The sequence below is a fragment of the Sorex fumeus genome, unplaced genomic scaffold (genome assembly GCF_029834395.1).
Source record: "Sorex fumeus unplaced genomic scaffold, SorFum_2.1 ptg000026l, whole genome shotgun sequence".
Taxonomy (NCBI): Eukaryota; Metazoa; Chordata; class Mammalia; order Eulipotyphla; family Soricidae; genus Sorex; species Sorex fumeus.
The window spans coordinates 1,085,968-1,104,837 of NW_026606083.1; the positions used below are offsets into that span (position 1 = coordinate 1,085,968).

The window sequence follows — 18,870 nt, forward strand, 5'->3', positions numbered from 1 at the left end:
AAGGCCCTGGGTGCCTGTCCAAGCACAGATGTGCCCATAACAGCAAAGAAGAAACAAAACCGCTATGATCTCATGAGAAAACACTGTAAGAACAGCATAAATGGGAATGGCTTCTGTGAAAATAGAAGTTCAAGGGGTATTTGTAAGAATGTTAAATTAAACCACTTTGTCTAGTAATAGCACTGTAACACTGTCCTCCCATTGTTCAATGATTTGCTCAAGCGGGCACCAGTAATGTCTCCATTGTGAGACTTGTTGTTACTGTTTTTGGCATATTGAATATGCCATGGGGAGCTTGCCAGGCCCTGACATACAGGTGGGATACTCTCAGTAGCTTGCCGGGCTCTCCGAGAGGGGCAGAGAACTTGAACCCTCATCGGCCGCATGCAAGGCAAATGACCTACCTGCTGTGCTATCGCTCTACCCCTTGTTTAGTAATAGGTTATAGATATTATAAATTATGCTTTAAGATGGGGACTGCTTAAATAAGCAATGGTACTTCCTCTATTATACTGTCTGTTCAGTAAAAATGTCTAGAAGATTACTTAGAGGTAAGTGCTTAAAGTCTATTAAATTTAAAAAGCAAAGACATTTATACAGAATCAGTTTTATTGTTTCATATTTTTGGTCATCCTGGCCACACTTAGGGATACCTTCTGGCTCTATGCTTGCGACTCAGTTCTGGAAGAGCTCAGGAACCTAGAAGAGGTTTCAAGGATCAAATTCAGTCAGTTGCATAGAAGGCAAACACTGAACTATCTCCCTGGCCTTTACAACCAGGTTTTATATATATATATATATATATATATATATATATATATATATATATATATGTAAATGTATATGTATATACACATTTTTAAAAGGAAGCCAACCTAAATACCTTTAAGCGCTGGCACTGGATCACCACCTTTAAAATTTCTAAGATGTACCTTTATAAACTCATGAAAATAAAACAGGGCATCTTTCTAAATATGTACTATTAAGAATATAACATGGTAAGCATTACGTAGCATACAATATGCCATATATATAGTACTGAATATATAGTAGCACTGTAACACTGTGCACCCATTGTTCATCGATTTGCTCGAGCAGGCACTAGTAACATCTCCATTGTGAGACTTGCTACTGTTTTTGGCACATCGAATATGCCACGGGGAGCTTGCCAGGCTCTGCCCTACGAGCGGGACACTCTCGGCATCTTGCTGGCTCTCGGAGAGGGATGGAGGAATTGAACCCGGGTTGACTACATACAAGGTAAATGCCCTACCTACTGTGCTCTCGCTCCAGCCGAAATATACAGTATGACAACTAAAATAATTTATTCCAAATGAACTATGGATTACATTTATCTTTACACAGTTATTCTTTTAAATGGGGAAGTGAACATTTTTTGTTTCTCATTTTTGAGTCATATCCTACAATGTTCAGAGGTCATCACCAGCTCAGTGCTTGAGGCTTCATCCCAGCTGTGGTCAGAGGGATGAAGCCAGGCTCCAAGTGCAAGAGATGTACTCCAGCTCTCTGAGCCATATTCTCAGCATCTCAAAATATGTTTTTATCTGAGACAATATTAGTATTAAACATTGCATGTTTGTTACAAATGTGGACAAAACTTAATATTCAACCAGACAACTAAATCAAAATCTGGATCTAAGGAGATCTCCAAATGATTCACAATGAATTAACAATTAAGATGTGGTCCTTTCACTTATGCAAAGCATTATCTAACTAAAGTAACATTTTAGGTATAATTCACTTTCTCTTTTTACTGCTGTCCATAGAGAAAACAGTCTAACACAAACCACCTGGGAATACAGAAAATGCATAACCACATTTATAATGCTCCATCAAAGTTCTTTCTCACTTATTACAAGGTGTACCAGATATATAACATTACTAAATGGATTAAAAAATTGCAACATATTTTGAAAACACTAACACAACAATAAAAGCAATTTCCAGCTGTTCTACTATTTCTTCAGGCACAATACTAAATGGATTTATATAGGCTGACCTGAATAAATCTAAAGATAAAAGCAGTTTAATAAAATCTTATAAAGGATAAACACTTCAAAAGTCTAATGACAAGTATTTTTTTAAGAAGTTTAGTCAGAGAGGTTAAAAAAAACCTAAGCTTTTCAAAGTTTAATAGAAAAATTCAAGATACAATATTAAACTATAAATGATTTCTAATAAAAGTCATGTTATACTGATCATGAAACAGTTATTCTCCCTATTTCTTTGCAACATTTACTAAAACGTCCTGTGCTGATATGTGCATTACAGTGATGATAAAGTAGTTCTTAAATACTATTATTTCATAAGAAGATTAAAAATATTAAGTTACTCTGGGATAACATATGACTAGGCAAATTGGCACCAAATGGTCACTATACTATGAAATGATACAAAAACACTCAGAGGAAACACAACTTGCTTTCCTGATCTGTGACATTCAGCCTCAAAATGGTAATAAAATAAATTTCGATGGTTAAGTCACTCAGTCATGATATTATTATGGTAACTCTAGCAATAAATGAATAAATAAATAAAAGATATATATATATATTACCTACCTAATGACCAAGAATTTAAATTTCAGTCACATACTGCTTTAATATTTATGTTCAATTAATAAAATGTTTTTTTAAAAGTCATTGCAATTCTGTGAACTTTACTATAGCGCTTACTTTTGAGAGTTTTTTTGTTTGTTTTTGTTTTTTCGTTTGGGATAAGCCAGTACTCAGGGCTTACTCCTGGCTCTGCATTCAGGGCTCACTTCTGGTGGTGGTCCAGGGACCATATGGGATTCTGGGGATTGAACCTGGATCAGTGTGTGCAAGGCTAGTGCCCCACCTACTGAACTCTCTATCCAGCGTTTACTTTTAAGTCATGATTGTCCTAAGACTTTGGAAGTATTTTGGAAAAAAAAAGTTATTTTCTCAACTACATCAATAAAAACATTTTTCCCCATGAAATTTGATGTAATATGGCGTACAATCCTAAATCAACTCTTAAATAATCAAAATAAAATTCTCTATCATTGTCTTAGACTTATCAATTTCTTCTTCATCGTAATTGGATGTTGGTGTGTAGACAATGAAGACAGAAACTGCTGGCAGTGAGCCATATCTATTCAAGTGCAATTGTCCAATTCAGGTTGTTAGGCATTTGAATGAATCAATGCTCATGGCCAAGTTCATGTCGAAAAGGACACCAACAACACCTATGCCTCTTTTGTCGCAGGTTCTGCGGAACAGTTCTTCTCCAGTGTCGAAAACGGTGTGATGTGGTTGATGCCTTCTTGTCTCGGTCAGACCAATGATGTTGTACTTGATCTTTCACGCTTGCACCATCAGGTCCTTGATGGATGCACCCGATGCTAGCGTACGTGCATAGAAAGTACAAACAGTCATTTTAGTCCTTCTTCATTTTGGTAGGCTAGTTCAACCTTGAGATTTTATCAGCTGCTCCTTCCTCATCCTTAACACTGCCATATTGGGGGCTCTGTCAGGGTCAGGGGAATGAGACCCATTGTATTTACTGGTTTGGCATATCAAATATGCCATGGATAGCTTGCCAGGTCCTGCAGTGTGGGCGGGATACTCTCGGTAGCTTGCCAGGCTCTCCGATAGTGACAGAGACTTTTAGGGCAGCTACTAATCACCCTTGCAGGTGTTTAAAATGAAGAAAAAAAAAATGGAGAAGTTCTACATGGAGCTGGAGAAGTTCTATAAAAAAGACCACACCTTGTACAAGATCACTGTCGGTGATTTTAATGCCAAGATAGGACCGAGAAAATCAGCCAAAGAACTCCACTTCGGGAAGTTAGGGACAGATGGCCTAGAATGGAACAAACAGGGTGAGAGACTGTCTGAGTTCATCATGTCGGCCAACACTATCCAAGGTAACTCACAGTTCCAGAAGGCCGAATCTAAATGTTGGACATGGGAGTCTCCCGGTGGATGGTTCCACACCAAATTGAGCACATCATATTCAATCAACGGTTTTGCCTGACCGATGTCACTGTTGTCCCAAAATTCCAAGTGGGATCGGACCACCATCTCCTTCATACAAAATTCTACTTCACGGAGCGGGGAGAAAGGGCTGCAAAGTTTAAGAAAAACTCCCAGAACGACCACCAACAGGGAGCTCTTTGGCACTATTGCAGCAACATAGAAAGGTGTCGTCGTTGACAAGAATGATGAAAAATACAATCAACTGGTTCAGCACCTCCATGATTGTGCGAGGAATGCCGAGACAGAGACAGTCACAAAAAAGATGCCTGTCTTCAAAAACTCTCGAGCTCATTCACCAATGTGGCTTGGCGCGAGCCTCAGGCAAGTGTACGTCCAAACTCACAAAGCAGTGCAGAGAAGCGATAAAGGAAGACCTCAAAGAAATAAGAGCAGCAATGCTGACCAATGTGGCAGAAGCTGGGAAAAGCATTTGCAACGCCCGCCTGTCTTTTGCCAACTACAAGACCAAGATGACTGCCCTCCAACGTCCTGAGGGATCTATCACATCTTCCAGAAATGCAATGGAGATTATCCATGACTTCTACTCGAATCTCTTTGATAGCCATGTCCACCTGTCCACATAGCAAATTCCACAGGATGGATATGTCATTACCAAAGTTCTCCCTTCCGAAATCTGACACACCATTTCATTGGTAAAGAAGCGAACAGCACCCGGCCCAGACAAGGTCAGACCTGAACACCTGAAGAACTTGCCACCAGTACTTATCAATACACTCGCTCGGCTCTTCACACACTACCTGTCTGAATGCAAGGTTCCGTCCCAGTGGAAAACCAGCAGGACCATTCTACATGCAAGAAGGGAGACATCCACAACATGGCAACTATCACCCAATCTGTCATCTACAAACTGATCACTTGAGTCATCCTGAATAGGATTGGCAGAATACTAGATGAAGGACAACCATGCGAGCAAGCCAGGTTCCGAAAAGGATTCATCGACCATATCCACACGGTGACCAAGCTCACTGAGGTTTCTTGGGAGTTCAAGATGCCGCTCTGTCTAACTTTCATTGATTTAAAGAAGGTCTTTGATTCTGTTGAGACTGAAGCAGTCATTGAAGCCCTAACCAAACAGGGCATTCAAACTCAATACATCAGGATCCTCCGTGAGCTGTATTACAGATTTACTACTAGGATCTCACCATTCTACAAGGTAGTGATCATCGACATCAAGAGAGGGGTTCGGCAGGTTGATACCATTTTACAGAAACTCTTCAGTGCCACCCTCAAGAACATCATGCAACAACTAGAATGGGAAGGAATGGGAGTGAAGATAAGACAGTCAGCAACTACAGCACCTCCACTTCACTGATGACATGGTTCTAATGACACCAAACATTAGTCAAACAGCACAAATGCTGGTCGATTTCAACTGTGAGTGTGGAATGGTCAGATTGCAGCTGAATCTCACGAAGACAATGTTTATGGGAAACGGACTCATTCCTGACGTTCCATTCACTCTCAACGGAATGAACATCTCCGAATGCAACAGTTCTGTGTACTGAGAGCGAGAACTCAACATGACAAATGACCTGGCACCTGAGTTGCGCAGGAGGAAGAGCGGAAGAAATAGCTAAAAGGATGAAGAAACTCCGGCTCCAGGCACATCTCTTCAACTCCATCATTCTTCCTGCATTAACATACGCCTTAGAGATCTGGGCCTTACGAAAACAGGATGAGAACACTACTCGGGTCTCCCAAAGAGGAATCAAAAGAGCTATGCTTGGAGTATCACGCTTCATTCAAGTGAGAGAAAGTATACGAAGTTCCAGCCGCCATCAACGATCAAGAATCAGGACACTGTCTTGTTTGTCAAGGCCTCAAAAATCAGATGTGTAATGCGATTTGGAGAGAACCACTGGACTAGGGCAATTACCAACTGGATTCCACGGGATGTCAAATGATCGCGTGGCTGCCCACCTACGAGATGGTCAGACTTCTTCGTCAAAACCTTGAACAACTGGTTTGAGGCTCTTCGTGTTCCTGGAGTGAGCAGACGCCATTGGGCTACACTAGCACGCGACAGGGACACATGGAGACGTTACAGGCACCCATTCGAGCAAATTGATGAGTCAATTGATCAAGTGATTAACTTAAACACACACATTATATAACAAAACTAAATCTCCATGTATCTCCCATGCATGACACTTACTTTTCCTTTTGCTGCAGAGTCGGAGGATGTATCATATCCACGTTCACATTCTCAGAGTGAGCATTCACCTTCCTTCCGGTGAAGCAAGCCCAGTTCCGGCCCAGCACATCATGGACCCAACCAGGCATCGTCTCATGGCAGTAACTGGTGACCTTGCCGCCCTCTTCTTTATACTGCAATAAAGTAAAGCCAGGAAAGACTCTTGAGTCTGTTCAATATCCGAGAGATACCACAGTGCTTTCTGTTTAATACCCATCATCTGGCCCCCACAATGTCACTGTAAAGATACCCTTTCTTTTAATCATCAGGAATAATCTCTGCCAACAAGAACTTCCAACACTGAGAGGTTACCTTTTCCACATTCTTACAATTTTATTTTCAGAGTGAAGAGAAAAAAAAACCAACATTTCTAAGATTAATATTGTTGATTTTTCCCCAAACTTTACATAACAAAAACTTCTGTGAACAAAAGGCCTGAAAAGAAATAAACATTTAGTTTTGTGTTAGGGGGCCACACCCAGCAATGCTTTGGAGTCACTCCTGGCTCTGCACTCGAGAATCACTCTTGGTCGTGCGTGGGGACATATGGGGTGCAGAGTAACAAACCCTGGCTGGCTGTGTGCTAGGCAAATGCCTTCCCCACTGTACTATCAATTCAGCCCCAGAAATAAGCATTTTTTTTGAGCATCTGTCATTTTTCGAGCAGACACTGACCAGTGAGTTAATAAAGATTCCAGAGAAAGTAAGCCAGCCCTCCCCTAAGGAAACGTTCCATAGCAGACACAGGCTTTGGCTCAGTCTATCAGACTTTCATTCTCTGCTGAAAGAAGATCTACACAAGCAAGCTATAAGAATGAATGATGATGTTTTTATAAATCCATACAAAACGCCTGTGTCAATCTCATAATGTTTATGTATACTCCGATGCTCAGGGAGCTAAAGCCACTCCATAAATAAATAATCTCCTTATTTCACTTGTTCCTGTCAATGCTGATAACTGAAAACAGCCATAAAGTGAGATCCCAGTTCTGGACTCAGATGTCCCAGTTCTCGTCCCCTCCTCATGCAGAGGCACATACTGCAGGATGAGTATGTAAGGCTGGGAGGCAGAGAGGAAATGTAGACTATCTTTGGCACGGGTCTACCTCATGAAATGCTTGGTTTCTCCATCTATAAAACAATGAAAATAAAGAAAAAAAGTGTCCTGCAAGTGATAATCATTCTGGAATTCCATAACCTAATGCAGAGATTAGTCAAAGCTTTTCAGGAAGACTATCGTTAGGTTTTGCAGCTGCAAGCACTGTCTGAAGGACTCAGCTCTGCCCTTGGGAGCACAGACAGCCCACAGCCAGCACAGGCAGACACTCTGCCAGTACTTTTAAAATAAATACTTAACAGGTTACTTTTGACTAACAGGCTATGTTTGAAGATTCCTAATATAATCTCAAAGATATTACTTTATCTATAACACAGGGGTTGGCCAACTTCATTTTTGCTTGTTTTGACTTTGTTTTTAAGTGGTGTTTGGGTGATTATTTGATGCTGGGAATCCAACTCAGAACTCTTGCATGCTCTGAACGTGCTCTAGCCCTTTCTGAGTATTCTTTCTGGCCAGGCCAACCTCTATAAGGGCCAGAGAGTAAGTATTAAGAATTGCAGGCCCTAAGATCTTCGTCACAATCTCCTACTTCAGCCATTGGAATAGAAAAGGTATGCAGGAAACACGAAATAGAATGAATCAGATCTTGTCCCAAGAAATTTTATTCATAAAACGGTGGGGGTGCAGAAAAACAACATAGCGAAAAAGGCATTTGGCCTTGTAACCTGCTGACCCAGGCTCGAGTCTCAGAACCCCTATGGTCCTGAGCACATCCAGGAGTGATCCTTCAGCAGGGAGTCGAGAGTAAGCCCTGAGCATCATTGGGTGTGGCCCAAAGACAAAGTACACAGACACATACATACAAACACACACAAACCCCACAGGCCTGCAGCTTGCAAAGAGTTCAGAGAAATGTGTGGGCTACTCAGTGGGTTTTGTTCTTTTTTATACTTGTGGTCCATGAATGAGTGACTGAAACCCACTGGGCTAAACACCTCCAAAGGTAAAATTGCTTTATTACATCTGACTCACTCTGTGGGCTGAACCTGGAGGGCTGGACATACAACACGCCTTGTATGTCCGAGCACCAATGTCCAACCCCAGACTCTCCTTGCACACCCTCACACACAATGCTCCCCTCAGACCCTGGCTAGCCCTGGGCGCCCAGGACAGTGCTGGAGATGGCGCCGCTACCACCTCCCCCAGCATCCCACCCCACTACATTTGAAAATAAAAGAAAAGTCTGACTTTGGATCCAGACACAGGCTTGCATGCCCAGATCTGCCATCTACTATGCTACAAAGCACAGGGTTACATCGCTACAAGCTCTTCATCGGTCTGGATCATTTTCAGATAACTGAAAACAAAAATATGATTTTTTTATGACTAAAATCTTAGTTGTTTTACTTTTTTAAAAGTTTGTTTGGAGGACACAGCTGGTGGTTTTCAGGGCTTTCTCCTGGCATTCATGCAGGGCCGGGGTGACCAGATGGTGATGGAACTGAATCAAGGTTGACCACAGTCAAGATAAGTAACCTCTCCACTGTACTAATCACTCTGGTCCCTAAGAAGAAAATCTTTAGTGAAAATAAATGGTGAATTTTGCCTTTCATGGAGTTTTGTTACTTAAAAAATGGAGGCTTACATAGAGCTTGTGAAATTAAATCTTTTTAAAAAACAATTTCAATAACTACAATTTATCACCTACAAAGTTACAAAGGATAAGGAACCATGTTGTTGAGATGGTATTGCTAAAAGTTGCTGAAATGGATCTGTCTGGGTAACTCCTGAAAAAGAAAATCACCTCTATTTCCTATTTTGAAGCTCCTAAATTTACTTATCAAACATTGGTTGCACAGTGTTCCAGGCTTTGTGCTGGTATGCTCACCATTACTGATGCAGGCCCTGGCCTTAAGAAGTTCAAAATTCAATAAAAGAAACAAATATGAAAATAATTTGTTATGCCATCAAATGGCTCAATAGCTACTAAAGCTTCTGGAGAAGCCCAGGAAATTTCTTTATCTAAGCACAGACTAAAATCACTGATGAAATAACTTTCTCAACATAGCAAAAGAGTTAGGGACATTCACATAGAAGAAAAGCACCCCACATTGTTTACCAGCGTGGTTTGGTCGGCACAAATGAGTCACAAGTTAAGCAGGACAAGGGCGATTCTCAGGGAGAAGTGAGAGGTCCAGTTAGGAGATTGGGGCAGGCACCCAGCCCTGGGGGAACTATTCGCCTCTATCAGTTACCTCATTAACCCCAAACTACCTAACTAACCTGTACCACGCGTTTCTTCACTTCTCTGTGACTCATCCTACACATACAAAGACATCTTAACTTAGGCTCCTAACCACACAAAAACACACAGATCACAAACCTAAAAACAGCAAAAGGTCAAGATGGTACAGCAACATAGAATCCTAGCAGCCTTAGTGAGTGAAGAAGCTAGCCCAGATGACCCAGAAAGTAATAACTATATATCTATATCTATATAAAGATCTCCCTCTCTCTCTATATATATACATATATATAGATGATCTCCCTCTCTCTCTCTCTCTCTCTCTAGAGAGAGAGAGAGAGGGAGGGAGATCTCAGAGATCTATATAACCTCTCTGATAAGGAATTTAGAATGAAACTGCTAAGGATGCACAAGGTGATCAAAGAAACAATGGAACAAACCACCAATAAAATACAGTAGGATATGAGAGTAGAAATGAAGAAAATACAAACAAAAATATAAGCCTAAATGATAGACTGGAAAAACCTTGTCGGTGAAATGAATAACTCACTGAAAGGCCTTACCAGCAGAGTAACTGCTGAGGACAGAATCAGTGAGTTCAAGGTGAGGTGCAGAGAATCTCCAGACAACAGAAGATGGAACAAACCTTTAAAATAAACTGACAGATGACAAGTGAAAATTGGGATGATGCCAAGAAGAACAATATAAGAATCATTGGAGTAACAGAGGGGCAGGAAGAAAACCCTGATGAAGAAGCAACCATTAAAGCCATGATTGCTGAATAGTTCCAGGAGCTGAAGAGTGAATGCACCCAGACCCAAGAGTCTGGAAGGGCACCAGCTAAAAGAAATCCAAATAAGAATACTCCAAGACACATCCTTCCAGAATGAGAAAACAACACAGAGAGAGAATACTGAAAGCAGCAAGATCAAAGAAGGAAATAGCTTATAACGGAGCATCCCTAAGACTCACTGCAGACTTACCAGATGAAACCCTCCAGGACCGAAGACAGTGGTGGGATATGGTGAACAACCTCAATGAAATGAACACCTCACAAAAGAATACATTACCCAGTCACTCTCATTCAGATTTGAAGGAACAATGCACAATTCCACAGATGAAGGGCAAACTCTCCATGGGAGGAAGCTGACTGTTATTTAAGGAGTAGGGCGGGGAATCAATCAAATATAACTGATTCTGTTGCAGTATTTTAACATTCATATCTGTTCTAGGACTCTATGAATCATCATTATTACAGAACTATGGAACTTTAACATTTACCTACCACTTCACAGTTTATAATAAGCACTTTACAGATTACTTTTTAATCTTACAGACTTCATAAAATGTGAGATAATATAATCTTGAAAGACAAAAAAACCTAAAGGACTCCTAGAACCAAATCACCTTCCCGTGCCACGCAGCACTTCTCCATACACTGCTTCTCACTGAGAGTGAGGAAATGAGGTCAATCGCCCAAATCCCGAGAGACGAGACCCGAACGGATGCCAGAGGCTCCAGAAGACCCTCTGCAAAGGGTCAATTTCTAGGGTTTGAGCCTCACACAGGGATTTCTTAGAAACATAGGTATCATTCTTCCCACCCAAAAACCTCTACAAAGTATAGATAAGAACTCAAACAGGAGTGCTCAGGTTAAGAGGATCATTGCTTTACCCACTGTTTTCTCTGACAAAGCACTTGAATACAAACTGACTCTCAGATTCAAATACATATTCAGGATCTTTCAAGTTACCGAGGCAAAGGCCCACTTCTGTTCAGATACCATGCAAACCTGCATAATGTTACTGTTCAGAACAGTACTGTGTAGAACTCCGCGAGCTCAGAGGCACTAGCAGTGTTCAGAGAATCCTGCAGGCCTGGCTCTGAATGCTGGTCTCTGCCAGCAAAGCAGACAAGCAGCTCCTGAGCCATCTCCCCAGTTCCTTGGTATGCATCTTCAGTGCAGTGTAGGGAAAAGACTAGATCTTGGAGGATTAATTGCCAAGACTGGAAGCCGTTCTGCTACTGACTGTCTGTGTGACCCACTCTGAGCTTTTGGAGTCTGCACCTATAAAATCAGGGTGATGGAAACAGACCTGTCTCATAGACTATGTTATATAAGATACCTATTATGGTTCTTTCCACACAGACCAAAGAAAAGAAGCACTGTGCACTGTGTTTATTCAGTAACTAAGAAATTGTCTGGCACTGCGAAGCAATTAGATATTGAAAGAGTGAATAAAGGAGCAATAAATGCCAAGTTTAATGTCAAAAATAGCACAAGAAATTCAAGAGATAAGAAGTCTCTAATTAATATTAGTGTGATGCTGTCAACGAATCATGATGATCTAAACTCACACTCACATTATAGCTTGGAATGCCAGTTTTTTTTCCCAAACCTTCATATTCCTATCTGTACATTAAAGCTGACACAGATCAACCTACAAGTTACAAAATATTCCTGAATGCTTTCTAATTTCATAGCAATTTGGATTTACTTCTGGGAAATTCCTTATTTAATATCATAAAAGTAGGTAAATAATATGTACCAACACAATTCCCGATCTAGGACATATATGCTAAGTAATCCAATAAAAAAATTGCATTTTGGTAATAACTCAGATGGTTATCTACTCATGTGCCATGCATTAAATAGAAAATTATCTTCCACTTGTTATATTATATGCATTTTTTTAAATGCATACACATACACACACTTCACTTGAACTATCTTCCATTCCAATTTTTTTTCAAATTAAAAACACCTTATATAAGGTAAAATAGAGTTGTAATATCCTTATGTAATTCAAGTATAGTTTATAAGAAAAAGAATTATTCGGGCCAGAGAGGTAGTTCCACAGGCTGAGGACATGCAAAGTTTGTTTTGTATGGGTGAGAGGGGTCTTGCTTGATCTGTGGCATCACATGGTCTCCTAAACACCGCACAGAGAAACACCCAGCACAGCAGCCCCCAAGCACCCCTACCCCCATCCCCACAGACTCCAAAAGAAAAAAAAGAATCATGTGTCACCCAGATGTCAAAATCTTGATAGTTCTTTGAGAAGTCTGTCTATCCTCATCAGCTTCTTGATGCAAATATGCTGCAGTGTGGCATTTTCCCTAATATCATGGACTACTATTTCAATGACTTTGGATATTTACACCAATTATAAAGTTTTTAAAATTCAAATTAAAAGAACAAAATGATGATTACTAAGAGGAAAATGTGATAGGCAAACAGAATAAAACGTATTATATTGCAGAGGTTGTAAAAACTAGACATTTGTTGACACTATGGTACAGACAAGCTAAATTTCTACCTGTGTGTTAATTTCTACTGCAGTAGTAGATACTTTAATATAAACTGAAGAGGGGCCAGAAAGATAGTGCTGTTGGTAGGATGCTTACTTTGCATGCCGTCAATCTGGGTTTGATGTCCCATGCCCCATATGGTTCCTCACACCCACCAGAAGTAATCCCTGAGCACAGAGCCAGGAGTAAGCCCTGAGCATCTCTGGGCATAGTCCGAAACCTCCCCAGACACAAAAGTAAATAAAAATACAGCTTTTAAGTTTAGAAAACATAGATTTAATCACTATGCATTGTTGTCTTCAAAATTATTACTAGGTTGCCAAACAATTTCAAAAACCCGATTCTTCAATGTACCACTCACTTTATCAACTATTCAGTTAGATAATCCTAATATTAACCAACTGAAAAAGAGCAAACTGTTTTAGACCTTGTCACTTATCCTGGACCTCCTACTCAACTGCTTCTTGTCAAAGAGAGGGGAGGTCACCTAAACCTCCTTTGAGTTTCCTTGAATGAAAACATACTTGGCAAACATGTGAATGATACTATGTAATACACTGACAAAAGTCAAATGCAGCTGTATAAAACAGTCTGTGTCCTTTAAATCCTAGTCTGCCATTTATCACTTACATAACCTAAAAGTAACAACTAGTCTCAATCTTTCTTCATCTGCTAGTGGGAATGCTATCAAGTTCACTAGATTCCTAATAAAGATGACAAAAACAAAAAGATAAAGATAACATTCCAAGATTGAAGAGTTTAAAAAGTGACAATCACTGTATCACATCCTGTTGTTCATCTATTGCCTCAAGCAGGCCCCAGTAACATCTCCTTCGTCCTAGCCCTGGGATTTTAAAAAGTGCCATATTCAAGGCTTTTTCAGGGTCAGGAGAATGAGACCCATCATTGTTACTAGTTCTCGGCATATTGAGTACTCCACGGGAAGTTTGCCAGACTCTGTCATATAGGCAGGATACTTTTGGTAGCCTGCCAGGTTCTCCAGAGTAAGAACTAGATAATAAGATATTGCGTGGCCGCATTTGCAGCCGAGCGCTTCCGGGAGCAGGGTTTTATAGTCTCTGGGTCTTGGCCATTGATGGGATTACACGGCGCAGGGGGCAGTTGGTGGGTGTAGCAGTAACAAAAGTGTAAAAATGACAAAAGACAAAACAAATAACAAATAATAAATAATAAAACAAATAATAAACTACCCTTTGTTAACTATGGAGAAGATAAAACTGTTCCAATCTTCATTTATACCAAAGAACTTACAACATAACCCAAAGCTGAGCAGTTAGTAGAGCCCTATTTGTGAACCAGTGAGTACTTTTCAAAATGAAATAAAAGACGATCCATCAGAATACTGGAAAGAAAATATTGCATTTTTTATTTATACTTACAACAGAGATGAAACTGAAAATAAGCATATCCACTATCTAGCATGCAAAACAATATTGATAAACTCTTGGTTCGAATGTAACAGTCTCCTTGTCATTGTAGGTGTGCTACCGACGGTTAGAACAAAGTATATATTCCCTTCAGTACATAGGTGCCTTTGTAAACTGACTGAGGCATACATATTACTTAATTAAACTCACAAAATGAGAAAATGATTTAAAGTAATACCTTCAAAGAAATCACGATTTATAAATATTACCCAAAATAAGAAAATGGCAAAGCCTTATGTTTGAGCTGTTTCTATCACCATGATGCTGATTTTTTTTCCCCTGGAGTTAGAAGGAGTAACTGACATCTGTGCTGCACAAGACTTAATTCCAGCAGTATCTTGGGGTCATACCAGGTGCAACCAGATATGGTTCTTGGGATCAAACCAGGGTCAGTGCTGTGCAAAGGGGTCTTGTCCTCATACTCTCTCTCTAGACCTGGTATTCACTTTTAAATCTTATTTATCAACAGTGTAAGCACTGCAGCACTGTCCTCCCATTGTTCATCGTTTTGCTGGAGTGGGCCCAGTAATGTCTCCATTGTGAGACTTGTTGTTACTGTATTTGGCATATAGAATACAACACAGGTAGCTTGCCTGGCTTTGCCATACGGGCGAGATACTCTTGGTAGCTTGCTGGGCTCTCCGAGAGGGGCGGAGGAATCAAACTGCCCAGGCTGGCGGCTTGCAAGGCAAACGTCCTACCACTGTGCTATCACTCCAGCAGTGTAAATGTGTGCTAAATATGTGTGTGTATGTGTGTATAATTGATATTTGGCATTAGGAAGGGTTGTTTAATACATACTAAATAAGTTTTAATATACATATATATTAAGTATGCATATATTTAATATATATTAAACAATCCTTCTTAGTGCCACATATCAATTATGCTAAATTATTAAACTTCTGACATGTTCCTATTTTTAACAAAATGGGTCAACATTGCTGAAATTCTGTACTTAAAAGATTTTGAAGCACATTAGATAGCTGGGAACGTGACTCATGTATGAGGCACTGAGTTTAATCCTGAAACATCAAAAAACCCAAAAAAAAAAACAAGAAAATCATTTAAAAATTGTTTAAAATGTTGAAAACTTTCAGTAATGAGTCACAAATTATCTTTGGCAACAAAATCATAATTGAGTATATTTTTATTTTGTTCCCAATGGAGGGTATTGTGAAATATGTTTTGGCAGGTCAAATTTTTTTGGCAGAAAGTATTTCATCATTTAATACTATTTCATGTTTGATAGTCAACAATATTTTATTTATTCACTTTAAAATTTTAAGCATAAACTTCAAAGAAATCTTGTTTGCCTAGCTCAATCCAGACTGAAGCGCCCCAACATAAAATGAGCTTTCAGGCTGGAGCTAGTACCAATCCTGGTTCTCCTGACTCAGGGGAACCAGCCTGGTGATTCTTCCCTTGGCAACTAATTTAATTTGTAGTAATTCTGAAAATTAGCAACTTTGCTTTTTAAACTATGAACCTTATCTTGACTCTATAGTATTATGCAAAAGTTAGACGATAAAATATGTTATCTATTTTATTTTCTACAAAGGCATTCAAAAACTATGACCTGAGCCTTCAAGGGCATAAAGAGACAATACTTCTGGGGTAATCAATAAACAGTAGGACAGCACAGTGATGTATTATTTCATGTTATTTCTCTTGTAAATATGTATTGAAGGCCTATTATTCAAAATGTATTATGCTATGTGGGAATAAAATGGTCAGTGATAACAGACACACGATTCCCGCTCTTATCATGTACACTGATCAGAGGACAAAACAAATAAGCAATTATGAAAGAGAAGGGAGAGCTCTTTCATACTGCAGGGTCTTTTAACATGTATTTGTAATTTCATACCCATTAAGGTTTTTTTCCATAATAAAAGCCATCACTAAATATGCAAACCTACTCAGAAAAGTGTGGGGGAATCACTCAGTAGATTAAGATTTTTAAATTCCACATTAAATATATACTTATTATACTGGCTGCTTTGTCAGTACTTATATCTGAAAATCAACTTGAAAAATACAAAACTCCATTATAACTCTGGAGGCGAGCAAACTGGTAATTTTAGAGCTGAGAACCGAAACAGTAAGTACTGCATCCCTCCTGATTTGTGGTGCCAGAACCCTATAGAATTGATTCTTTGCAAACTGATATTACTTGTGATCAGTCTTAGATAAGACAACTGAAGTCTGTTTCCAAACACTGATGTCCTGTACATTCAGAGCTGAAAATAAAGTAGGGAGCTGCACACATTTTCCGCATGAAAGAAAATGGAAACAGGTTAGCAAACTATTCTATCACAAGACCATTGGTACTGGAGCAGAAAGACGTACGACAGCACTGGCATTTGCTCCACTAATGAAGTGGAGGTGGCATCGAAAGGTGGCATCGAAAGGTGGCATCAAGACCCAGAGGATAAAAGATGTATTAGGTCCAGAAGTAGCAGGCTGGGAGAAAGCATTCTGGTAGAAGTATTGGTATGTTGTTACTTCATCTTTAAAGACATAAAATTCCCAGAAAAGCATACCAGTACTTCTCAGAGGGCAAATAAGTCATGATAACGAATCAACATACTATCTCTGAAAGATTCCCCCATCTAAGCAGAAATGTCAGAGAAAATTTTTCCCAGACAAAACGGATTAGGCATAGTCCTACTGTCTGTTTTCCAAGGTTAATTACTTATCAGATATTAACCTCAAGTACTACCTGAGAGAACTAGTCCAATGATTAGGAAGCAAGAATTCAAAGACAGCAAGGGGTATTAACAACAGTGTCATCAAGAGAACTCAACTTGGCAAGGTTATAATCTGAAGTCTTATAATCTTAAATCTATAAAGTTCTCCTTCCAATTTTCGAGACTACAAAGGGAAAGGAAAAGTAAAATTTGATCTTAAATGAGAGAAATTAAAATAAAGGGCGCTGATTTAGGAAAAAAGGGAGAATAGCCTCATTTGGTAAGGGAACTTTGAACCAATTCTAAAATGTGCATGGGAGTGAAAGCAGTACATATTCTATTACATTAAGGTAACATAACACTTAAGACTCACTAGGAATTCCACACAAATATGACAGCAAGCATCACTACTTTCTGTGTTTCTTGTTTTCCAGTCTTTGGCGCTAAGCACTACAGAAGTCCTTACTGCTCTGATAGTAATTTTTCTAACTGTAAACTGAATCTAGTAGCATCCATGTTATAGAATTTTTGTAAGATAAAGCATGTCAAGCTCTTAGCATAAAATTAGAATGCAATCTTTACATAATTGCATTTAGTAAAAGGTAAAAGGTAAAGGCCCTCCCGTTGATCGTCGATTTGCTCGAGCGGGCCCAGTAACGTCTCCATTGGAGACTTTGTTGTTACTGTGTCTGGCATATCGAATACTCTCGGTAGCTTGCCGGGCTCTCTGAGAGGGGCGGAGGAATCGAACTCGGGTCAGTCATGTTGGCCGCTTGTAAGGCGAACGCCCTACCCACTGTGCTATCGCTCCAGCAATTGCATTTAGTAAAAAATATATATTTAAAAAATTAAAAATTAGATCCCTTCTCTGGCCAGTTGTGCTACAGGCCTATAACTTGCAACTCAGCAATTTTATCTATCAGAAAGCCCTTCTCCTCTAACCCAACTAAGATGTAACCTCCTTCAAACTTTGTCACTTTGTCACTTCAGATAATTTATCTTTGTGTCTCAAGAGTTCCTGAAATCTGATTTTCACTCCATAGCAGGTGCTGGGTTTCTGGGTTGAGGTAACTAAAGAAAAGGCATGCACTCAAAAGACAGTTTAATCGTGAATAAAACTCGCACTGTAAACAAATACACAATATTCACATTCTAAGCAATATGGAAAAAAAATCACCTAAATAGTGAGTACATAAAAGAGAAAATAATGTGTAGCGTATCATTCCTTATTATTCGAAGACAGGACAGTGAAGCCATTTAAGACTTCCAGATTTATTTGCTTATTCTGCAGTCTGGCTTTCCACAATCCAGAATGGTGGCTGCTGCTTTCCAAGGAAATGTTCGGGAGGGCAGCGGCCTTGGAGTAGGTCCCCAGGACTTCTCTGCACTCTACATGCACAGAGACTCCAGATGAGAGCGTAGCTGCTCAGGAGCGCTGCTGGCTGAGACGCGGTCCACTGCTGATGCAGCTCTGCCTCTGAGCCCCACGTTTTTTCTGGCTGTAGTTTTTAAAGATCCCCTCAACAGACGCTCTACTTAATAACTACAAGATAATAAAAACTAAAGTTATAAACCAAAAAGGATCAGTGTTCTCTAAAAATGTTTAGAGTAAGTTTTAAAAAGTATCAATATTTGTGATGCCAGAAACTTTTAGTGCGTTCAAAGGCATTCACAAAGAGCTGCCATTCGAGCTGAATTGTTAGGCAACACGTATTGCAAATGCAGCCAACACACTCAAGCACATGCAGATCCACAGGAAACCAACCCCTGGATAAGCTTTAGTCCTGAAAAGTACTTGACAGACTAATTCTAGCAACCAGATACTTTCACTTGTGTACCCTAGCACTGTAGCACTGTCCTCCCGTTGCTCAT

The 18,870-nt window shown here is 39.7% G+C and overlaps 1 protein-coding gene across 1 annotated transcript in view; it reads right to left on the reverse strand.

Annotated features, from left to right (window-relative positions):
• The window catches only part of CTSC (cathepsin C), a 48,508-nt gene that overhangs the window by 19,288 nt on the left and 10,350 nt on the right, over positions 1-18,870 (reverse strand). Inside the window, exon 3 of the mRNA XM_056114634.1 lies at positions 6,202-6,374. Coding sequence (XP_055970609.1) covers positions 6,202-6,374 — 173 coding nt within the window. The remainder of the gene's footprint in view (positions 1-6,201; positions 6,375-18,870) is intronic.